Here is a 25,743-nt window from a genome sequence, read left to right as displayed (position 1 = left end):
GGACCCCACCCCACCTCTACTCCACACCACAGCTACACATTGCAGACGCAAAGCCCATGGGCACACTGGAGATACAGTTTTTGGGAACTGAGGAAGGCAACAAGAGAAGGAAGAGGAGAGGAGACAGAAGAAAGCTATAAAGAAGGAAAGAGATGAGGAAAGACTTTAATAGGGAACAGAGGAAAGAGACAGACTGCATAGGAAGGGAAAATCAACTTATCTGTTGGCTAGAAAGCTTTCCCATCTGTGGCTTATTGGAAATCAGATACTGCACTTTCTAGGGTTCTCCAAGCATTAATCACAAGATAGGAGAGAGGAATTCATGTTATACAGTTTATTAAAAATAAATGATAACAGAGTTTTGTTTTTATACTAAGCAGGCATGAAAAGTGTATTTGATAAGGAACTGCATTCTTGTATAGAGAAGCAATGATTCCCTCTGCTGGGTTCACAATTCCACTGATTCTGCTGAATGTGCACAGTGACTGGGCATTTGAACAACGGGGGAGGATTTTACTTCAAAAGTCTTTTCTATGTTTAAAACAATCTCATAAACTCTATACATCAACCTTCATTTTTATGGTCCGTTCTAATAATAAAGAAACATTCCAGCCAAATGCATCCTGTAGAGACCCCATCCTACCCGCTGCACTGGCACTGGTTCCTTACACAGGCGTGGGCCCTACCTCTGCCAACTTCTCCCTTGGTAGGAAAATGCTAGCAGCTCATTTTCGAAGTTTCAGAAGGGTGGACCCAGCCTGAAGTTAGTTAATTCTCCAGCTGCAATTGTTCCTGCAGATGTTACTCATCTCGAATCCTCTTCCTGGCTCACATTCCACAGTATCTCCCAAGGCCTTCCTCTTGCCCATTTCCACCCCACCTCAAAGACTGCTCTTCTGTAATGGTTTACACTTGAAAAACCAGCTAAATGAGACCTTCTGGGTGTGGAGCTAAATAACCTGTATTCTAACAAGTCTTCCAGGGGCTTCTGATATGCCTGGTCCTATTGCCCATCCTCCCTACCCCTAAACTTCTCCCCCAACTTTTCCTACCCCAAACTTCTCCCTCATCTTCCAGAATGTGGTAGTTCCGGATCAGTCTTACCTGGAGAGAATGAAAGACAGCAGAGGACTCCACACACCATCAATGGGTGTGAAAGAAAGAACTGGTGACATCACACTCCCTAGGTAAAGCCTGAGGGATCACTGACCTCTTTCTCGTCTAGAAAGGAACAGAGTCTCAGAGAAGAAAACCATTGGCCTAAGTAAGAAGTAGTCAAATCAAGACAGGCATCAGGGCTGGGAGACAGCTCATCAGTTAAGAGCACTTGCTGCACAAGCGTGAGAACCTGAATGAAGATTCTCAGCATCCATGGGGAAGCTGGGTGTGGTGTGTGCATGTCTGGAACCCCAGCACCATAGTGGGGGTGGGGGGGAGCAGAGACAGGAAGATCTCTAAGACAGACACACAGAGTGGTTGAGAGAGAGAATTGATAAGACAGTGGGAAAACAAAACCCAAACTGGAATCATCTGGTAGTAGGATGTAACTTACTGTCTGCACAGAACATCAGCCTTGCATGTGTAAAGTCAAGGGTTGTCACCACCAGCACTAAAAAAAATGAGTAAATGAACTAACAAAAAAACAAATGATAAAATCAGCCATCAGATAATAATACTCTGTTTTGTGAGCAGGACCAGTGCCAAGGCTGGAAGTGAGTGGGACCTCAGCATGACCTGTGGTGGCTGTGGATGTCTCATGGTCTCCATAAAAGTCCCCATGGAAGAATCAGCCCAGGCTGAAATCAAAATGTCCTAGCACAGGACACACATCTTTCTTTGCTCTGAGTAAATGTGCTACAAGCCATGCATCCCTTTCATAAGGCTGGGCACAGTTTCTGTGTGGTTTGCAAAGTTTTGACAAGTTGATAAATGGCTTAACCTCTCAGAGACTTTGTTTCCTCATCACTACGAGGCACATAACAAGACTCACCTTGCAGTGTTTTCCCCCAAAGATGAAATGAAATAATGTCTGTCTCAGGGATTCACAAACCAGCCACCCTCCATGTGCTGTGATCCATGTACACCACTCAGCCCTCTTTCCAAGTGAGTCAGTCTGGTGCTAAATATTAAGCAAGTACAAAAATAACTGGAATGCCAATCTCTCTGAGGCAGGAACCACTGCTAGCCCTTAGAATATAAGGTAATCAGGCTGGACACCTTGACAGGCGACCCACAATGTGTGTGGTCTACTGAAGGTGGATCTTGACAGGCGACCCACAATGTGTGTGGTCTACTGAAGGTGGATCTTGACAGGCGACCCACAATGTGTGTGGTCTACTGAAGGTGGATCTTGCCTGGTTGGGAGAGATAGGAATTGGCATTTGACTTGACTATAGCTGATAATGGGTTAGGATTTCTATTACTGTGAGGAAACACTATGACCAAAAGCAGGTTGGGGAGGAGAGGCTTTATTTGGCTTACACTTATAGATTGCTGTTCATCATCGAAGGACGTCAGGACAGGAACTCAAACAGGGCAGGAACCTGGAAGCAGGAGCTGATGCAGAGGCCATGGAGGAGTGCTGCTTACTGGTTTGCTCCACATGGCTTGCTCAGCCTGCTTTCTTATGGAACCCAGGACCACCAGTCCAGTGATGGTACCACCTACATGGGATGGGCCCTCCCACATCAATCACTAATTAAGAAAATGCCTTACAGTCTTACCTACAGCCTGATCTTATGGAGGCATTTTCTTATTTGAGGTTCCCTCCTCTCAGATGACTTTAGCTTGTGTCAAGTTGACATAAATCTAGCCAGCACAATGGGTCTTGGCTGAAGAAATATACTCCAGGTACAAAGGAAGAAAATGAAAACCAGAAATCTTGGGGAAACTTGAAAGTGTAGCTGCGCCCCGCCCCCCAACAGCCTCAAAGGATGAGGGATGGGTAGCTTTAATGGAGTCTCCACAAGAGCCAAGGACCCTCATGGCTGCTGGCACCTGCTTTCCTCCCTCACCAGGGGCACCCACAAATGTCAGTTGGGGGTATTGTTTGAGGCTGTGGATATCCTACTTCATTATTGGAAGCCAGTTGAAAATGTCAATAATTATCAAGCTACGTGAAACCCTCACTGGTAACAGAGCAGGGCATCTCATGTTCATTCTCTAGGCCAGCCACTTCCTCCCATTACACTGATAATTTAAGAAGGATTTCGTCTTCTTATGAAATGCTTGGCAATTTCACATGGCAATGCACACTTGGGGGTTAGAGTGTCCTGTCACTCCCCACCACATTCCCTTGAGGGTCTTTCTGAACCTGCAGCTAGGATGGCAGGCAGCAAGCTCCACTGACCCCATCTCTGCCCCACAACACTGGCGTTGCAGGTAAATGCGTGGCCACACACAGCTTCTGGCATGGGTGCTAGGGATTCAAACTCCAGTCCCCATGCTTGAGCCACAAGCACCCTTGCTCACTCAGCCATCTCCTCAGTTACCAATTCTACTATTTTAATGTCAGACTTAATTAAAGATGCATGCAAAATAAAGTCAATGTTTCATAATACATTGTGATTTCCAAACAGCAATGTTTAGAGATGTGTAAGGTGAAATCTTAGACTCTGTGATAGCTATTCTTGGTTGTCAACTTGATTACATCTGGTATTAACTAAAATCCACAAATGGAGGGCACACTTGTGAGAGATTTTTCCTAATTTGAAATAGGAAAATCCATTTCTAATCTAGATCTCTGGGGTAGGAAGACACTCCTTCAATCCAGATCCTTTTGTTTTTTCAAGACAATGTATCTCTGTGTAGCCTTGGCTGTCCTGGAACTCACTTTGTACACCAGGCCAGTCTCGAACCCACAGAGATCTGCCTGCCTCTGCCTCCTAAGTGCCCAGCTTTTTTTGTTGTTGTTGTTGTTTTATAATACAACTTTTTAAAATGATTTATTTGTATGTGCATTAGTGTTTTGCCTGCATGTTTGTTTATGTGAGGGTGTCAAATCCCCTAGAACTGGAGTTACAGACAGTTGTGAACTGCCATGTGAGTCATGGGAATTAAATTCAGGTCCTCTGGAAGAGCAGTCAGTGCTCTTAACCACTGAGCCATCTCCTCAGCCCCAATCTAGATTTTTTGAGCTGAGAAAAAACATGCCTTTCATCTGGGTCTTGAGGTGGGAAGACACACCTTTAATCTGCCACACCTTCTGCTGGAAGTCCATATAAGGACACGGAAGAAGGAAGCTTTTGCTTTTTGCCTGCTTACTCTCACCTTGCTGGCAAATCCCTTCCTTCACTGGTATTAAAGTCCACTTCTTCTGGATCCCAGTGTATATGGAAGACCAGCTGAGACATCCAGCCGGTGGACTGAATAACTTCTGAATTCTTTGACTTTCTGTTCACAGACAGCCATTGTTGGATTAGCTGGACCACAACCTGTAAGTCATTCTAATAAATACCCTTTCTATATATATAGAGAGAGTCATCTATAAGCTGTGTTATTCTAGAGAATCCTGACTAATACAAATTTTCTTCATTAGCTGAATTTTAAGTAGTAAAATAACCTATTTATAAAGAAGTGTCCCTAAATTCTGTTGCCTGTACCCTTGAACTGTCTGTGTGGGAAGGAGAGTGGAGGTCCTGTTCCCACATGCCTGGGCCAGACTAAGGAGCCTGCATCCATTTTAGTCTTTGTCACTCACTTCTTGAGTGAACTGCCACACTGCCACAGGTGCCCTTGTGAGACTCAGGAATCTATGTGGGTGGAACTGCTGCAGGGGAGGTCCAACATCGGGAGAGGAAAAGATCTCCAGGTTAGCTGGCGGAAACAAAGTGAGCAAGACTGGCAAGTGGAGAAAGGAATAAATCTTTCAACAACATCTGGAGAGAGACAAGCCTGGGAAGGCAAGCGAGCAGTGGAATATCCACACAAGAAGACACTAAGAGGCTGCCTTGCACTCACTCTTAGGAGTGAAGACATGGAGAATATATGAGCAACTGAGCAGGATCAGTGAGTGTGTCTACAAAGGCTGTTATGCTGTGCTGGTTGCCATGGAAATAGTACCTCCCCATACACACACACACACACACACACACACACACACACACACACACACACCACCCCCAACAGGACAGGAATGTATAAAAGAAAACAAATGTGCACAGAGGATGTGGCAGCATCTGTGGGTAGGACAATGTGTCTTCCAGCTAGCATTATCTTGAGGAGCCTAGGGAGGAACTGGCAAGGGAATGTATGCTGTTGTTAAAATGGGAAGAAATCCAGGGGCTCTGGGAACTGCACAAATGCTGCTCTGACTCTACCTGCCACCATCATGGCCTGGATGGGACAGGCTGGGGAACCCATGATCATTTGTTCTATTGGCTTGAGCATTGCTCTGGATGGCACCTGCAAGTCGGATGGCTCATTAGACCCTGACTTTTGCCCACCCAGGAAGCTTGGGGTGGTTAGAACTTCCCTCAGGCACAAAGTCAAAGGATCATCATTACTGCCTGCTTAAAGGCCCAGAATTGTCCTAAAAGGCCCTGAAGTTCTAAATCATTAGTTCCTTGCTTGTCTGGGCTTGTCTCCTTTTCAGATCCCCTACCTGAGAGAGTCCATCTTCAGGCTAATGTCCGAGTTTGCCTGTGAGCTCCATTCTCATCCCTCTGCTGCCTGCTCAACCCTGGCTCTCCGTGGTCATGGCCTTCACAGGTAGTGTTCTCTTAAACCACTATCTTGGAAGTAGTTTGGCGACCCCGAGGTTCCCTGGAACCCCTTCAGAAGACCCATGAGGTCAGGCTTGTGTTCATAACACATATGTTCACCTTTCATTCTCTCAGACTTTCATGAGTGTATTTAACAAAAAAAAATGTCAGCTAGTGTGGTTTTAGATTCTACACTACAACTAATTTCAAGAAACTACTGTCTGTCAAGTTTCATGTACTGTCAAAGAAGATTCTACATGAGAAGGCTGCTACAGATGCTTCTCATTTCCCCAGCTACATGCAATACATGTATCTATGTGGTATCTATGTACAGCCCAACCAACACATGACTGGAAATGCAGCTCAGTGGTAAAGCAATTGCCTAGCATGCCCAAGGCTCTGTGTTCAATACCCAGCATTACCCCAACTCCCCAAAATGAACACAGATTGAACAAAGGAAAAACAGGAATCCAGGAATGTTATATTAAAGCAGACACTAAGTAGATTTGCAAAATTTAAGACAGAAATGCTGCTTTTACTAATTTTTATTATCGATAAACTAATTTTTTTCTGGTTTCAAGACAGGGTCTCTCTTGTAGCCCCAGCTGTCCTGGAGCTCGATCTGTAGACCAGGTTGGCCTTGAACTCAGAGATCTGCCGGCCTCTGTCTCCCAAGCACTGGGATTAAAGGTGTGCATCACCACTCCCTGGCTTGATAAAATCAATTTTAATAAAATAGCTTATATCAACACAGTATGAATTTATCATTGTTTTTTGTTAACCAATATTTTTAGTTCTTCACTTTAGTTCCTAGTGCAGTAATTCATGATATTTCTAGTCCACAAGAAGCTCTCTGAAGTTCTCAGTTTATTCCTGAGTATGTGAGGAAGATTCCTGAGACCAAAAAGCTTGAGAGATCATGCTCAGCTGGCAGACTGGTTAATTTGGAGACGCCTGCACAGTTGCTCACAGATTCTTTCAAATTATTGATCTTTCTGTAAGCCTGTTCCCCACGACCTCACTGCACACTGTTCATGGAGGCTATTGATCTTAAGCTTTCCACCTTATATCCTGTGTCTGTCCCAATGTAGAAATCCCACATGGATGAAAAGGGAAAAATAAGCCCATGTGGATAGAGGGGTGAATGACCTACAAACACTGACAGGAGGAATAGGTATATCCACGCATTTTCAGTGGAGGTATATGTGTGTGTACATGTTTATGTGTGTGTAGACGAATGGGTGTGCATGTGTGTGTGGACCAGAGGTCAATGTCAACTGTTGTTCCTCATGACTTCATATACTTTCTTCCTATTTTTGTCAGAAAAATTTGTAGAAATTTAATTATGAGTCACAGGTACACACATACACATACACACACACACACACACACACACACACACACACACACACACACACACACACATATGCGCACGCGCGCACGTATTTGTGGGTCTGTTTATGTGTTTCTCTCTCTCTCTTTCTTTCTTCCTACCAAACACTGACTCAAGTAAGCAAGGCATACATGAGCTCACAGAGACTGATGCAGTAAGCACGGTGCCTACACTGGACTGTACCAAGTCCTCTGATAGATATTATAGCTTTTAGCTTAGTATTTTTATAGAACTCCTGAGTGTGAGAACAAGTGTGTCTTTGATTCTTGTGCCTGCTCTTGGGACTCTTTTCCTTCTGTTGGGCTGCTGTTTCCAACTCTGACACGATGGGTTTCACTTTCTTCTCTTGAGACAGTCTCTGGCTTGCTTGAGGCTGGCCAAGTGGGTTAGATTAAACAGTCATTGAGCCCTATGGACCCTCTAGTCTCCACCTCTCTGTAGGGCCCTGGCCTTCCCATTTTGAGTAAGCTGTTGCCTGCTTTCCGAGCTTGACCAGATGTCCTCCCTATGCTAATTCCCTGCCAGTTTCCACCCTCCTGAGTGCTTAAGGGAAGTCCCTTGCTTGTGTATCCTGCATATTGGGTGTTAACAGCTTAGATGCAAGATTGTAAACATCAGTAGTGAACTTCTGCCCTCTGGGGTTCTCCCATTGTGCTGTAAGACTGTATTTAAGGTTTTCTCCCTCTTTCAATAAACGGCATTTGGCATTCTGCTGAGATGAATGACCTGCTGTCTTTTGTCTCTGTTTTTCGACATGCTCGGACATGGTGAATGGGTGGTGGTAGCGGGCATTATTGCTACACCTCTCTACTACCGGACTTACTGGCCCACAGTGCTTTTTTAATATGAGTTCTGGTCATCAAACCCACATTCTCATACTTGCACAGCAAGTACTTTACCAATGAACAGCTCCCCAGCCCCATTTATATCTGAGACTCTGATTTGAATACAGGATAGAAAAACATGTATACATGGGCTTGTATGTTCTCTTCTTTCTTCCTTTCTTCCTTTCTTTCTTTCTTTCTTTCTTTCTTTCTTTCTTTCTTCCTTTCTTTCTTTCTTTCTTTCTTCCTTTCTTTTTTCTTTTTTTTTGGCGGGGGGGGGGGGGGGGGGGGGGGGGCGGGTGTGGTGGTGCATGCCTTTAATCCCAGCACTTGTGAGGCAGGCAGGTGGATCTCTATGAGTTTGAGGTCAGTATGGGCTACAGAGTGAGTTCCAGGAAAAGCCAGGGCTACACAGAGAAACCCTGTCTTGAAAAACTATATAATAATAAACCTAAAAAGTTCAAACAAAAACTTAACAACTTAACCTAAGTAGGCTGGTCATGGTGGCACATGCCTTCAATCTCAGTGCTCAGGTGGTAGACACAGGCAGATCTCTGGAGTTTGAAGCCAGCCTGGTCTACATAGAGAGTTTCAGACCAGCCAGAACTATGTACTAAGATCCTATCTCTAAATAAGTAAATAAACTAACCTAAGGGACAATTTTGTTTCTACTCAAAGTTCAGAGAAACTCTTGTAAGCGAGTAACCAGGGAATACATCCTGCTGAGAGACACCATGAATGTGGCCAAAGTAACTTGTTCCAGGACTGCAGTGTGGGCTGGACAGAGTTCTGAACATAGTAAGAAAAACAAGCACACATAAAACACAAGACACCCTGTTGTGAGGATGAACAGACGGCCACATGATTGGGCTAAGGCCAGCCAATGAGTATGGCTTCTCCACCCTGATTCCCTTCAAAGTGCCATCCAAGGCAGATTGTGATCCGGAACGCTGGCCAGAGTTGCCGTGTTTGCTTTCCAGTTTCATGGCTTCCTTCAACCTCCCTTGTGAGCAAAGCCGCCTTTCTGCATGTGTGGGAACACGAGTGTCCGAGGCTCAGGGAGCAGAAAAGCAACTACACACAGCATGCCACGTCCAGGCCCAGGTTGAGGTGTCCCTGTCCCCTTTGTCCCTAACACATTGTCCAGTAAAATGAGTAAGAGAGGGTGATGGTAGTTTGGGGTGTCTGAAGAGACACTAGGACCAAGCATTTGACTGGGGACTTGCTTACAGTTTCAGAGGGTTAGCTCTTGATCATCATGGTGGGGAGCATGGCAATAGACAAGATGGCACTGGAGCAGTAGCTGAGAGCTTACATGTGATCCACAGTGAGAGGCAGAGAGAGTTAACTGGGATAGGCATGGGCCTTTGAAACCTCAAAGCCCACCCCCAGTGACACACCTCCTCCAACAAGGACACACCACCTCCAACAAGGACACACCTCCTCCAACAAGGACACACCTCCTCCAGCAAGGACACATGTCCTCCAACAAGGACACACCCCCTCCAACAAGGACACACCTCCTCCAACAAGGACACACCCCCTCCAACAAGGACACACCTTCTCCCACAAGGACACACTTACTCCAGCAAGGACAATCATCCAACAATGACACACCTCCTAATCCTTCTAATCCTTCTCAAACAATTCACCTACTGGGGACTGAACATGCAAATGTATGAGCCTATTGGGGGCCATTCTCATTCAAACCATCACATGGGGATCAATGCCTTTGGCAAAATAGGTGTCTACCTCTTGTCTCAGAAGTTTCAGAGTTACCAATTCAGATGGTGAGTGTGTGTGTATGAGAGACAGACAGACAAACTAGGAGCCAAGAGAAGGTATACATTTTTCCAGTTAAGCCAGGGATACCTCATCCCCAAACCAGCCTTATGAAAAACTCCTTGTGGGGCTTCAGACATAGCTCCATGATGCAGAGCTTCTCTAGCGTGTGAAAGGCTCTGGGTTCCATCCCTAACATCATAAAACAGTATGAGGTGTGGCTTCATAAACCCAACTATGCAGTCACAGATGGTGATGTAGAAAGCATCAAGATATGCTCAGTTATTTATATATATTTAAACACATATAATGTTAATCAGATAAATATCTTGAAATTGTTTTTTTTTAACCCTTTAGCCAATGTGCTAAAATTTCCCAGTTCTTTTCAATGCATGCAGAAGTCTTGTGTCTATGGCACTATGACTCTCAGGAGACTACAGACAGGGTCACTGCTAAGTTAACAGCAGTACAGGTTCTGCCCTATCAGAACAGGTTCTTCAGTTCTTTGGTCCCTGGCTGTAATTTGTGGTCCCCAGGTATCTGTCTGAAGGGCCCAGGTTCTAACAGCTGCCCACAAGCTGTAAAGGTAAAATATTTTCAGATACTGTCATTCAAACTGGTACTAAAGCCAGTGTTTACTGTACTTAGAATTTACAGAAACTGCCTCATTAACTCCCCTGAAAATGCTCCAAGGCCAACATTTCTGTGTCCATTTTACAGACAAAGGAACTGAGCCTCAGAGAGGTTACCCATAGGAAACAGCAGCAGGACTAGAATCCACATCAGAAAGGTCATCCAGCAAGAAACAGCAGCAGGACTTGAATTCAGACTCACACCAATATACATTCTTGCCATATTGGCCAGCCTGCTTGTCAGATCAGACAATTTGCTGGTATTCTGTATGTTTTGTGGCATTTTCTTTCTGAAGAAAATATGTTCCCTAGATAGAAATAACTGAGACCTGCCACTTTCCATTCCCATGATCCACCGCTCTGCCATGCTTTCCCTACAACACCACATGCTGGAATATGGGCAGACTTATCCAGACAAGTTTAATACTTTTTTTTTCCTCAGAACACCCCTGTCCAGGAAGTCCAGCAGGGACATTTTCAGAAGAAAACTCTTTGCCCTGTGTATTGGAGCAAAGTTATGAGCATACATTAAGCCCAAGGCTTTAAAATAGAAGAAGCTTAATGGTAACTTGAAACCCTGGATATTTCCCATCCTCAGTGCAGATGTGCTAATCACCAGTGGGATCCCCCCAGTCCCCAGCACAGCCAGAAGAGAACCCAGGTGCTCTGGTCCAGGGCCTTGCTGACCCGTACTACTGCCTGCTGGTGCGGGTACCCCTCACTCACCCAGCAGTGCAGTCTGGGGATGCGTCCGGACATGGCGGCCTCTGGAGGGGAACCTGGCTTGGGGGCGATCTCTGGCTGCAGCGGGCAGAAGGAGAACCAACTGCCCAAGCATTAGCAAGCACCCCACCAGCATCTTCTCCATTTTCAAGGGGAGCAGGGCTGTGGTCGTGGCTGTAATACAACACAAGAAAGGCAAGTGAGATTTCCGGGTACCCCGACATCAGGGTACTGCAGCACCATTGCCCTAATTTTTCGGGTCCCAAACATGCCATTTGTCTGTTTGCCCCTTCCAAACTTGAGGATGCCACATTTGGCCAGATCCTCTAGAGAACACATTTTGGGTTTTGTGGGTTTTTTTGGTTTTGATTTTTAGTTTTTCAAGATAGAGTTTGTGTAGTCCTGGCTGTCCTGGAACTAGCTCTGTAGACCAGACTGGTCTCAAAAATCACAGAGATCCACCTGCTTTTGCCTCCCGAGTGATTAAAGGCATGTATGTGCCACCACTGCCCAACATCTGGAGTACTCATGAGCTGGCAAGGGCCATGGGAAAGTCCATCCATCATTACCTTAGGTCACCAATCTACCTTGAAGGTTTTAATCAACTCAATTTATCATCAATTAATCTTAGTCACAATCTACATCTTAGATTTGAAAGTGGAGGGATCTGAGAATTCCAGGTAATAATGGTCTTTCTGCCTATCAATAGCAGACTGTACAAGTTAATAGACTTTAGTGTCCCTAGAAATCAATTTGGAGCTGACATGGGTGGCATGACAGGAGTAGTTGTACCCCCATCCCCAGTCTCTGCATCCTTTTTATTTTGATAGAGTATTGCTATGTAGCCCAGGTTGGCCATGAACTCTTTATCCTCCTGCCTCAGCTTGTTGTGTCCCACCACAACCAACCTGTACTCATTTATTAAGAGGAAGCATGGTACAGTGACCAGGGCTGGGACTCTGCTAGACTGGGTCCCCATACCAGATATATCTAAGTGCTTTTCATTCATTTAGCTAACATTCTTCCTACATTCTCAAAGGCTTAGTGAGGTTTACTAGCTTGCCCAAGGTCACATATAGCATCCATTAGCAGAAAACCAAATTGACCCAAAAAAGATCAGTTCCAGGAACTAAAACAAACAACTCCTCCAATGCTGAATAACCAAGTAAACCATTCCACAAATTGCTTTTAGGAACTGACCTGCTGATGAACTCAGGTCTGTCAACTGCTAAAGCCAGCCCACTTGTTACTCAGCATAAAAAGTGTATTAAAAATAGAGACGTCTCTTTGGTGCTTCCTGTGTGCCAGGCACTGGGCTAAAGACTTGGAAAATACTAAGTGACCGAATTCTCACAATAACTCAAGAAGTAATTTGCCTGGTCATGTGGCTTATCGGGTTGATTCCTGACAGATAACTCTTGTTCATCTTCCCCCATTTAAACAGTTTACAATCTCCTAATTGAACTGGCTGCTCTTTATAGCTTTAACTCTGAGATTCCTTCTGAAAAGAAAAAGGGAAAAAATTTAGACTATCTTGTGCTGTGGATATCGCTCTGCATGCTGTGAATGTGTTGCTCTTATTGGTTAATAAATAAAGTGCTGATTGGCCAGTAACCAGGCAGGAAGTATAAGGTGGGACAAAGAGAGAGGAGAATTCTAGGAACAGGAAGGCTGAGTCAGGAGTTGCTAGCCAGACACAGAGGAAGCAAGATGTAAAAGTACCAGTAAGCCACAAGCCACGTGGCAAGTTATAGATTAATAGAAATGGGTTAATTTAAGATATAAGAACAGATAGCAAGAAGCCTAACATGGTCATAGAGTTTATAAGTAATATAAGCGTCTGTGTGTTTACTTGGGCCTGAGTGGCTGTGGGCCCAGGCGGGACTGAAGAAAACTCCAGCTACAATCTTGCCTCTTTTTCTTTTTTGAAAATTACTTTATTTTATGTGCATGGGTGTTTTGCCTGCATGTATGTCTGTGCACAGGAATGCAATATATGAGAATCCAGAAGAAGGCATCAGATCCCCTGGACCTGGAGTTACAGACAGCTGTGAGTTTCCATGTGGGTGCTGGGAACTAAACCCCGGTCCTCTGCAAGAGCTGCCAGTGCTCTTAACTGCTGAGTCATCTTCCTAGCCCTTCCTCTTTTTCTAATCTCCAAATCTATTACTTGTTTTCATAGTTTCTTGATACTAACCACAGAATTTGACATGCTACTCTAAATGTATGGCACCATCCATAAGTGATTTCTATTATTTTATCTTTCTGTGTCTGACTTGTTTCATGTAGTAGAATGTCCTCCAGGTCAATCTGTTTTGTTCCATAATAAATAAAATATGAACTGAACTCAGGTAATCAGGCTTGGGGCAAGACCCTGTATCTACTGAGCCATCCCACCAGCTGTTCTGTTGTGATTCTTAGTGTTCTTCATTTGAGACAATTATGTATACATGCTGATCTACGATTTTTAGAATTTACTTTTTGGGACAGGGTCTCACTATATAATTCCTGCTGACCTCACAAAGATGTCTTCCTACCTCTGCCTTCCGAGTGCTGAGATTAAAGGCATGCACCTCCATGCCCGGTGCTGCTCTAAGACTGAAAATGGTTTAAACACAACTTTACTGAACTGTGGTGATATTTTGTTTGTGATCTAACAAATAAAGCTTTCCTAGAGATCAGAGTGCAGAGCTAATCACTAGTTAACCATAGACGCCAGGCAGTGGTGGCACACACTTTTAATCCCAGCACTAGAGAGGTGGAGACAGGAAGTGATATGACTGGGAAGAGACAAGATGGATGGAGACAGGGGGTCGGCCCTTTCAGCCTGAGGAGTTGGTGAGGTAAGAGGTAGCTGTGGCTTGCTCCTTTGTCTCTCTGATCTTCCAGCATTTACACTGATATCTGGCTCCGGATTTTTATTATTAAGACCAATTAGAATTTAAGTGTCATCTGGCATTCAACTTTTGGGGCAAGAATTCACAAACATGCCACTTGCCTGGGGCCTTGCAGTCATTGGAACAGGCCGGAACTGCACATGGCTGGATTCACTACCCTGCTGGCTAATGTTTTTCTTTCTTTTCCTCAAGCCTCTGAGTGAGTTGGAATTTTTTGGTTGCAGCCTATCTGCAACAAACTCCATAGGCTTTTTGTTTTGTTTTATTTTTTGAGATAGGGTTTCTATGTGAAACAGTCCTGGCTGTCCTGGAACTCACTCTGTAGACCAGACTGGCCTCAAACTCACAGAGATCCGCCTGCCTCTGCCTCCCAAATGCTGGGACTACAAGCATGTGTCACCACTGCCCACCCTCCACAGGGTTTTGGGCTCCAAAAACCACAGGAGTCAGCCACTTTCGAAAATTTCCCTGTGCAGACAGCTGGCTTCTTCTCTCCAGGGGGTTGTGGGCTTCCCCTGGACCCCCTCCTTGGGCTGCTGCCACACTAGGTGCTGCCTTGAAAACTGCTCAGGCTTCTACTGTTCTCACAAAGCAGTCAGCTCCACACTTCATGATGGTGAATCATCATCGTTGGCAGATTTGGTGAGACAACTGGGAATTCTTAAAGGGAGGAATTAGTTAAAAGAGACAGTTTTTTTTTTCCCACATTAAAAAATGGGAAACAACCCAGGCAGCAGTGGCATACACCTTTGATCCCAGACTCAGGAGGCAGAGCCAGGCAGATCTCTGTGAGTTCGAGGCCAGCCTAGTCTACAGAGTGAGATCCAGGACAGGAACCAAAAGTACACAGAGAAATCCTGTCTCAACACCGCCCCCCAAAAAAACTATTACAATGGAGGGAGTTAGGTTTCTATATGCTAATATGCTGGACAGTTTGAAAATAGAACAATTAAATCAGAGGATAATTAATTTAGATGAGATTTACATAATTATAAATATTATCTGTTTGATCATTTTTGTTTTATCATTTAAAAAGTTGATTAATATGAGCGCCAAGATAAAAGTACTAGAAAAACTTACTAAAACAGATCATAGAGAGATTCAGACTCAGACAGAGGAACTTAAAAGAGAACCAATCTCAGCATTGCATTATAAGGCTAGAGAGCAGCAGCCTAAGGTTTTCAAACACCCAACCTTAATTTATCCAGTGACCTGACAGGAATTGCCAAATGATACATATCCCCAAAGCTGTGTAAGAGCTGAATGGACTCCTGTGGAAATGTTAGATTTGAGGAGATTCAAAGAAGTGATAGTCTCATATGGCATGCATTCACCTTTTGTGAAGCAGATGTTAAACTCATGGTCAACTTGTAATAGAATTATCCCTCAAGACTGGAGAGACTTGGTTACAGAAATCTTAGAGCCTGGTCCTCAATTACAGTGGAGGACCTGGTGGAAAGATGAGGCTAAGACCATCGAACTACAAAGTAGGTCTAGAGGTATGGAAATCTTCCAAGACCAACTCCATGGAGAGGGAGATTATGCTAATGTAGAAAGCCAGTCTATATATGATGACCACACCCTGGCTTTATGCCACACAGTAGTTTTGAATGCTTGAGACAGAATTGAAGAAGTAGGAAAGAAAAGTGAGTTATTTACTAAAGTGACACAGGGCCCAAAAGAAACATTCACTTATTTCTTACAAAGATTGACTTCAGCAGCAAATAGAACCAAATTCAGAAGCTAGACAAATTATAATTAAATCTCTGGTTTTTAAAAATCCTAATGCACAATGCAAAAAAAAGTAATTAGGCCATTAAAGGCAAGATCAGCACCCTTGGAAGACTAGATCCAAGATATAATCAACACTGAATCTCATAACCATGATGATGCTTGGATAGGAGAGGTGATTTTCAGATGTTTGAAGAAAAATCAAAATGTCAGATGTTTCAATTGTGGTAAATAAGGTCACCTAAAAAGAAATTGTAAACAGGATATTTCTAGAAACAATGTTTTTTCTAAGAATAATCCCAACAGAACACTCCTCCCTTCTGGAGTATGCAGAAGGTGTGGTGAAGGCTGACATTGGACTAATGAATGTAGATCAACAAGGGACAAACTAGGTAAACCTTTGCCATCAGGAAATGCCTTGGAGGGCCTTTCACAGGCCCCCATGTCAAATTTGGTTCAGTGATTTCCTGTCATTGTAGAGGAAACTCCTCAGAGCAATTAAAGAACTTAATGCCTATTGTAAAAAACCATACTGCTCTGGATGATAGGACAGCTATAGAAGAAAGAACAAAAAACTCAGGAGAAACCATAAAGTGAATATTTTGGTAAACTTCTACAAATAAACAAAGACCAAAGTTAAAAATACAAATAAATGATGTCATCATTGAAGAGCTTGTAGACACAGGTGCGGATGTAACAATAATTGCACCAGAATCTTGGCATTCATTTTTTTTCAGAGCTGAGGACCAAACCCAGGGCTTTGTTCTTGCTAGGCGAGTGCTCTACCACTGAGCTAAATCCCCAACCCTAATCTTGGCATCCAAATTGGCCTAATCAGGAGGTACATGTTCAGCTTTTAGGGATTGGAATGTTATCTCAGGTAAAACAGAGCACAGGATGGGTCCAATGTATAGGGCCAGAAGGACAGAGGAAAATTAAAGCCATATATGGCTAACATAGCAGTGAATTTATGGGGACATGATTTGTTACAGTAATGAAATACTCAGATTAACATTCTTCCAATCTTAGAAACAAACCATGAATTAACATATGTTTCTGGGAAAAATATTAGAAAGTATTATAAAGAGGGGTCACTGACTATTCAGGCTGTACGAGAACAGGACACAATAGCTGCTGATCTTTCAAAGTCACCAACAGTCCTGCCTTTAAAATGGTTGATGGACAAACCTGTATGGGTTGAGCAACGGCCTATAACATCAGAGAAATTGCAGGCCTTAGGACAGTTGGTACAAGAGCATATCAATGTAAAAGACTGTTTCTTCACTGTACCTTTACTAGAAAAAGACAGAGAAAAAATTGCTTTCCTGGTGCCTACTTATAATTCTCAGCCTGTTAAGAGATATCAATGAAAGGTTCTCCCACAGAGAATGTTAAATAACTCCACCCTGTGCCAATATTTTGTACGACAGCCATTGGAAATGATACATAAACAATTTCATAAATCTATAGTTTACCATTACATTGATGACATCTTACAAGCTGATTCAAATGTAGATATCTTAGAAAGAATGTTTAAAGAAGTAAAGAAAATTTTGCCTTGTTGGAGATTACAAATTGCTCCTGAAAAAATACAAAGAGGAGATTCTATTAATCATTTAGGATATAAAATAGAGCTACAAAAAATTTGACCCCAAAAGGTGCAAATTAGGAGAGATAAATTAAAAACATATGTGGAAAATGCATCTGGGTTGATTCTAACAAGGAAATTGAGACTTCATCAATCAGCAGGAATAGACCCAGCAGAAATTGTAGTACCTTTAACTAATGATGGAATTGACAAATTATGGGCAGAAAGTGAACCTTGGCAAAGAGCTTGCAGTAATTTTTAGGAGAGATTAACAACAAATATCCCAAAAGTGAGAGAATTAAATTCATAAAGAGACTAATTGGCTTCTTCCTCATATTGTACGGGGAACACCAATTTCTGGAGCCCCTACATTTTATACTGGTGCAAAAAAATCAGGAAAGGCAGTTATTAATCAAGAAATTTAAGTAAAGTGGCTCAAAGCCCTTATGATTCTATCTAAAAGTCAGAATTATATGCTATTTTGATGGTATTAATGGATTTTACAGAACTTTTTTTTTTTTTTTTTTTTTTTTTTTTTTTTTTTTTTTTTTTTTGGCTTTTTCGAGACAGGTTTTCTCTGTGTAGTTTTGGCTCCTGTCCTGGATCTCACTCTGTAGACCAGGCTGGCCTTGAATTCTCAGATCCGCCTGGCTCTGCCTCTTGAGTTTTGAGATTAAAGGCGTGTGTCACAGCTGCCAGGCTACAGAACCTCTTAAAATAGTACTGACTCTCAGCATGCAGAAAGAGTTGTTTTACACATTGAAACTGCTGAATTTATTCCTGATGAGTCAGAATTAACTTCATTATTTATTCAGCAACAAGAAATAATCAGGAATAGGAATCATCCCTTATATATAACACACATCCAATCCCATACTGGTCTGCCAGGCCCTCTAGCACAAGGTAATGATGAAATTGATCAGTTATTGATAGGAAATGTGCTGGAGGCCTCAGAGTTTCATAAAAAAAAACAAACCACCATGTCAATAACAAGGGTTTGAAAAAGGATTCTTCCATCACTTGGCAACAAGCCAAGGAAATTATAAGGAAATATCCTACTTGTTTTTTGTATAACTAAACTCCACTACTTGCAGGAAGTAACCCAAAGTGTACTCAAAGGGATGGAATCTGGCAGATGGATGTGTTTCATTTTGTAGAATTTGGAAAATTAAAATATGTACACCATACCATTGATACCTATTCAGGATTTCTGCTCTGAATTCTGTCTGAAAAAGATGATTCTGTAATCATGCATTTGCTAGAAATTATGGCCATCATGGAAATACCTGTATAAACTAAGACTGACAATGCTCAAGCATATGTCTCTAGTAAAATGAAACAGTTTTTTGCTTATTTCAATATAAAGTATATTACAGGTACACCACACAATCCTACAGGGCAAGCAGTTATAGAAAGATCAAATTGAACTCTAAAGGATGTGCTAAATAAAGAGAAAGGGATAATAAAGACCCTCAGAAATAGACTGCATAATGCTTTATTAACTTTGAATTTTCTAAATGCTAATGAGAAAGGAATAAACATGGAGAGACACTGGATAATACAAAAAACTACAGAATTAAGTCAGCTTGCATACTTTAAAGATACGCTGACTTCAGAATGGAAACCATAATATGTTTACACAGCAGAAGAAAATCAATGGATACCATCAAAATTGATAAAGGTTCAATTTGAAGAAGAGAGACTTCTTGATTATAAGAGGTGATAGTTCATCAAACAGCATGGCTGTTCAATCTAAACTAACTTTAAGACTTAACAAATGCTTTTCATAAATCAGATAAAACTTGCCAAAAAGGAACCTCCTAAAATTAGGGTTGGGAAAGGGTTTTGCTTTTGTCTTTTCAGGAGAATGAAGGCTAAGGAATCTGAAGTCCACTGGACAAATGAGACATTTGAAGAAAAAGGACAAATCATCTAGAAAAAATGCTCCAAGAAAAAAGAGTAAATTGGCCTATTGATATATCACATTTCTAACAGGATAAAATTTCATAAGTCTTCCTAAATGTTTGTTTCTGCTGTTCTCTACAGACATATAATGCAAATGGTCTTTTTGTAGTCCCAGTCCAATTAAAAAATTCAAGCTGGTTTTAGAGTTGGAGTGTGGCTCTCTCCTTTTCTAAACCCAAGTATGCTTGTTACAGTAAAATCCAAAATCTCTGTATCATGTCAGAAGAGCCACCTGATATGGGACAGAAGAAAATCCCAAATTTAGGGACTATTTTATTGCCACTGATCTCATAATCCTTTGGTTTTATTTTGACTCTTGAACACTTTTCTTAAGGTACAAATATTATCTCAAAATTTCTAAGACCAATACTGTTCCTACTCAGTTTTAAGGATGTAGTTTCACATCCTATGTATTTACTGTGACACATGCTCTGTGGTATGATGTGGCCAAGGGCACTTGTGGGGAACTGAACAGGTGAGGCCACTGTCTTTCATATCAGTCTCCTCCATTTGAAACCTTCCATCCCAGAGGGAAGCTCGTTAAGACTCAGTAAAAACTCATAAGTCTTATATACATATTTTAAACGTTTTGTCATGATATTAATGGTTATATAGAGTACTAGCTAATTTTTAAAAAAGGCTTCATCTAGCTTCCTGTACATGATTTCAGGTTTGAGTCTCTATCAGGTAACTAGGAATTAAGTTTTTGTACTCCTGATATACATAACAAATATTGATCCTTTAACCTCCTCGAGATCTGCTGCATATGACATTTAAAATGTTTAAGTTTTGCAGTGAACCATGACCACACCTAACAGAGACCTCTGAAGTCTCCAAAAGAATGATGGGGCCCCACAAGGATGATTTCACATGGACTGTGATAATGCCACTAAGCTGACAAACACCATCCACAGATTGGCTTTGTACTACAAACTGCTCAGAACAATTTTGAGGTGGCTAGCTGATCCAGCCTCACAGACTATTCTAGCCAGGACTTGAGACCAGCCCTACACTTTCCCATTACTCAAAGACTAGACAACAAATGATACAGCTACCTCTCCCAGGACTTGACAATTAACCCAACCTTTTCTGTTCAGGATCCCCTAAAGATGCTGTCACCCCCAGACAGCAGGAAGTAATTTTTTTTTTTCAAGGTTTCTCTGTGTAGCTTTGGTGCCTGTCCTGAATCTCACTCTGCAGATTCTGTAGGCCCAGGCTGGCCTCAAACTCAGAGATCTGCCTGGCTCTGCCTCCCAAGTGCTGGGATTAAAGGCATGCGCCACCACCGCCCAGCTGCAGAAAGTAATTTTAAGAACACAACACTCACATTTGCAAGGGTGGTGTAATTGGATGATTCTTAGGTCCCACCTGGCCCCCACAGACCCACAGTCACTTATGAAATAATCACTCAGAGCCTTAATATTATTTATAACTGCTCAGCCATTAGTTAAGGATCATTACTGACTAGCTCTTACACTTAAATTAACCTGTAATTCTTATTTATATTTAGCCACGTGGCTTGGTACCTTTTCTCAGTTCTGCCTTGTCATCTTGCTTCTTCTGTGTCTGGCTGGCGACTCCTCACTCCTTTCCTCTTCCCAGTCCTTTCCTAGTCTGCTTGCCCCACTTATACTTCCTGCTTGGCTACTGGCCAATCAGTGTTTTATTTATCAACCAATCAGAGCAAACCACATTCACAGCATACAGAATGACATTCCAAAGCAAGGTGGGGTGAGTGGTTTGGGCCTTTCAATGGGTTATGAATATTTGTCATTGTTTAGGGTGGTTGGTTACAAGTTGTTATTGGTAATGATTTTTTTTCAAAAGCTGAACAAAGGAGATTAGATTTAGTATTCTTGTTTTGAAAAAGAAAAAAGGGGATATAGAAATGATAGGATAAAGAGTAGATTATTGAATCAGTTTGAAAAAGCAACTACTTGTTTTAAAGGTTTTACATTGATATGGATCTTTGTATACTGACACAATGTTGAGATTATTTTTGTTAGAACATACTGTATGTACATTTCTAATCTTGTTCAAGGTATTGTATCTATACATCTCATTTAACAATGTAATGCAAATTGCTAATCCTTGAAAGTTATTATTACAAACTATTTAGGATAATAAAGAAATGCAGGTTAGTCGTTAGCACCTATTACAATTAAACTTGTTAGGTATGTTTTCAAGGTCAACATATATATTAGTTAGACAGGTGTCTTCAAACACTTCAGCGATCTACACAATATGGCATTTAAGATGTTTTAATAACATAGGTTCTCTTTTTATGACAATGAGACATATCTGCTCCTGGCAGCACCAATCTGCTTCAGAGAAGATGATGGGCATTGAAACTCCATGTGGAGTTTACTTTCTTTGTGGCGAAAGTTAGCCACTGGGCAAGAAAGTACCCTTGCCTTGACTACTGACAGTGTGCTGTCCAAATGGGACAAGCAGGACACAAAAGAAAGAACTGCAAAACTTTGCCACAACAAGGTAGGAAGGCCCTTCAGAAAATCCTGATTCACAGATGAGTCTGTTAGATATTAGGCTGTAGACTGAAGATGGATGCCCCAATGTCGCAAAGAAACCTTGGGTCCAGGCTGTCAGCTGTTTCTGTCTTTTCTCACATTTTTTGGTAGTCTCTTGCTTGCACTTCCTGCTTACTCAGGTAATATTATTTCCTTCTCAGGTCTCTGAGGGAGTTGAAGACTTCATAGTTGTTATAGTTTTCCTTGTTACCAGATTCAGAAAAGAAATTCACTAAAGAAGTGTAAAGTGTATAAGGTTGAGAAACATTAAAAGATAATTTTGGTAATGCAAGTTAGAATATTAAGTGAATTAGGTACAACCTTTTGGATTCATCAAGATAGGAAAGATATGGAACATTTTCTCTGAATTTTTCAATTGTTAATGGACTAGACATTGTTGATATATTTATAGACTGCATATATTGTATATAGTTATGGTACTTATTTTATATAGTTTTTCTATGTTAGTTAAAACCTTTTTTTATTTTAGACAAATCAGGAAATGTAGTGATTATTTTATTTGTCCTCTAACAAATAAAGCTTGCCTGGAGATCAGAGTGCAGAGCTAGCCACTAGTTAACCATAGAAGCCAGTCAATGGTGGCACACACCTTTAATCCCAGCACTTGGGATCTTATGCTTTTGATCCCAGTACTTGGGAGGCACACACCTTTAATCCCAGCACTAGGGAGGTAGAGACAGGATGTGATATGACTGGGCAGAGAGAGGACTATAAGGTGGGAGGAGACAGGAACTCAGTCCCTCTCAGGCTGAGGATTAGGTAGAGGTAAGAACTCTAGTGGCCAGCTGCTCTGCTTCTCTGATCTTTCAGCATTTACCCCAATATCTGGCTCTAGGTTTTTATTATTAAGACCAATTAGAATTCACATTACACTGAACCAGCACAATTCCTAACTATACTCTAAATTATTATCCTTATATTCACAGATAAGTATAGTTCTCACCCCTTGTCAAAGAAACTTGTCTTTGCAACAGAGACCATTACAAAAAAAGCACAACTAAGAGATCAGGAGACGTTGGTGCCCAGTCCCAGGTGGCACATGCACAACATATTTCTTTGCACAGAAGGCTCAGGGGTCACCGAGGAAGAGGGGGTGGGAAGATGACAACAGCCAGAAAGACAAGAAGGTTGGCATGAAGTCATGATTGCTAAAAATGTTAGAGAGGCAACACCCATGAAATCTCATGGTTGCCTCAACAGAAGCTGAGCACTACCACCAGTGGACACACTAACATGTAATGGGGAAAGCTCACAGGCCTAAACCATAGACAAAGAATGACAGGCACCTGGTAAATGCTGAGAGTTCAAGAAATGGTCTTCGGCAGGGAAGAGCCTCCCCCTTCCATGTTGGAACCCTCATACTTGGTTGGTAAAAATGCAATGGTGTGTTGGTGGCTTGTCATAAAGTTACACCTCACCAAAATACCACAGCACAAGATGACCCACTGTCTCTCTTCACCCATGCTTCTAGGGAAATTGCACACCCTGGGAAACCCTTCTTTCAACCCCGGACCCTGAATACTTACTCAGAAGACAAGAGCATGATCCACAGAGTAACTATTTCTCAGTGCTTACAGAGGCTGTGTTTTTTAACTGAACACTGGAAACAATCCAATGACTATCAGCTGATGAACAGGAGACAAATTATGGTCCATTCACATAATGACTCCCACTGAGCTATTAGAGGAATGATCTGCTAGATGAATCTCAGAATCACACCAAATGAAGGCAACCAGACACAAAAACACTGTGTTCTGAATTCTTCTGATTATATGAAATTCAACAAAAGGCAAAACTACGTGGCAGGAAGCAGATCAATGGTTCTAATGGCTTGTGGTAAGAAAAGGGGCCAACGGGAAACCTAGGAGGCTATGGAAGTGCTTACATTGTGGTTATGGTGGAGTCATGAATTTGTTGAAAGTTATCACACTGTATCCTTTAAAATTAATGAATTGGGCCGGGCGGTGGTGGCGCACGCCTTTAATCCCAGCACTCGGGAGGCAGAGCCAGGCGGATCTCTGTGAGTTCGAGGCCAGCCTGGACTACCAAGTGAGTTCCAGGAAAGGCGCAAAGCTACACAGAGAAACCCTGTCTCGAAAAACCAAAAAAAAAAAAAAAAATTAATGAATTGTACTGTAAGCTAAGGTTTAAAAAGCCATTAAAAATAAAGAAATGGCATCAAAGAGCTGGAAGAAGGGGTGGGATGTTGTGGAACACTGTCTTCTGGGCCTGGATGGCTGTAGCATGTGTGAAATGTCAGCAGCTGTGGCTACCTACACAAGATCTGCATGAGGCTGGGTGGGCCTATTAACATTCCCCCATGGAGCAGAGACAAGCTCCCAGGCCCTGTCCCTGAGGATCTCTAGGTTGCTAATGGTGTAGTCATTGTAAGGTGCCCATGTTCCTGTAAACAACATTAGAACACACACACACACACACACACACACACACACTGAGAGAGAGGGGGAGGAGGAGGGGGAGGCAGAGGGAGAGGGAGAGGGAAAGGGAGAGGGAGAGAGATACAAGTGCTTGCTTCTCAAGCCTGGAGATCTGGTTGGGAAAAACTGACTTTACAAGGTTGCCCTCCATCTCCATGTGAACCCCATTAAAGATTTTAAGGCATGAGAAAAAAGAGGAATTAGCTAGGAAGAGGAAGAGATTGAGTGGGAAGGTAAGAAAGGATAAGAAAGTAATGGGGCAAATGTAGCCAAAAACATTGAATATGTGTATGAAAAGTCTTAATGAACCCATTACTATACATAATTAATATATGCTAATAAAACAGAAATGCATAATAATAGTGTTATTAGTATCAGACAATAGGGATTTTTTTACATAATAAGCTGCTGCATATCCTCAGGTCAATGGTGGTTTCTTGGTTTGGCATTGATAGCTGCTGGCGTCTGAAGAACACACATCATCTCTCAGTGGAAAATGAATCGGCTTTTGAGGAAACTCTGAGCAAATGAGGAGAACTGTGGTGTGAGAAACAGAGGTTCATTTGATCTGAGCGGCTTCAGTGACGCTTCGGGGGCACAGAAAGAATGTTCTGAAATGATACAGGCCCTTTGGCTTTTGTTTTAGCCATTTTTCTCCTTCCCATGAAACAATGAGTTCTTTCAGTTAGCTTTACCAAGAAGCTGCGGCAGAGGAGCAGGCTGCATCACCATCCTGACTCACCCGGAAAGCAGCTCCGGAGTCAGGAGCGCTTGCTGTGGGTCTTGAGCTGAGAGATCTGGCTCTTGACATTCATGTGACCTCACTTGTGTGTCATGACCCCTGGGCTGAGGAAGAGCTACGACCTCGAACCCTGGTACAATGAAGATGCTACAGGCAATGTTAATCCCCATTCACACAAGAAAAGCAAGTGGGGGCTGGGGAAACAACTCAGCAGTAAAGGCACTTACTGTCAGACCTGACAATCTGAGATCTACCCCAGGACCCATGGGGTAGAAGGAAACAATTTATACAAGTTGTCCTCTCACCCCCACATCTGTGCTTACATACATATATACACAATACATACATGCATACATATACACACATACATACACATACACACATACAATCAGACACACACAAATACATACATACACACATATACATACACACACATACATATACACACACACATACATACATATACATACACACATGCAATCAGGCACACACAAATAAAAACATATACACACATACATACATACACACAACTACATACACACAAATATATACAATAAATTTTCTAATGCAATTAAGAAAAAAGTGGGAAGGGCACTAGCGTTGATTTAGCATTCCAGGCCAGGGAGGGAAGCAGGCATTTTGCCAACTATCATCTCATTTGATCCCCCCATCATCCTGCAAAGCAGATAAAATGTCACCTTTGTGGAAGGCGCTCTAGGGTTTATAGACAGAGACCCTCCAAGGACTCAGAGCTAGATAACTGGTAAAGCCATGAAG

At 42.3% G+C, this 25,743-nt stretch overlaps 1 protein-coding gene across 4 annotated transcripts in view; it reads right to left on the bottom strand.

The window, feature by feature from the left end:
- Positions 1-25,743, bottom strand: part of Matn2 (matrilin 2) — a 144,989-nt gene that overhangs the window by 109,192 nt on the left and 10,054 nt on the right. For all 4 annotated transcript variants that reach the window (XM_052747591.1, XM_052747590.1, XM_052747592.1 and 1 more), the window contains one exon: positions 11,060-11,230. In XM_052747591.1, coding sequence (XP_052603551.1) covers positions 11,060-11,201 — 142 coding nt within the window. In that variant the 5' untranslated portion in view covers positions 11,202-11,230. Of the gene's footprint in view, positions 1-11,059; positions 11,231-25,743 lie in introns of those variants that run through there.

Source organism: Peromyscus californicus, unplaced genomic scaffold, assembly GCF_007827085.1.
Source record: "Peromyscus californicus insignis strain IS unplaced genomic scaffold, ASM782708v3 Scaffold_20__1_contigs__length_68692818, whole genome shotgun sequence".
NCBI classification, from domain to species: Eukaryota; Metazoa; Chordata; class Mammalia; order Rodentia; family Cricetidae; genus Peromyscus; species Peromyscus californicus.
The sequence above is the reverse complement of the archived record's forward strand: the minus strand, read 5'-3'. Positions and strand labels throughout refer to the sequence as shown.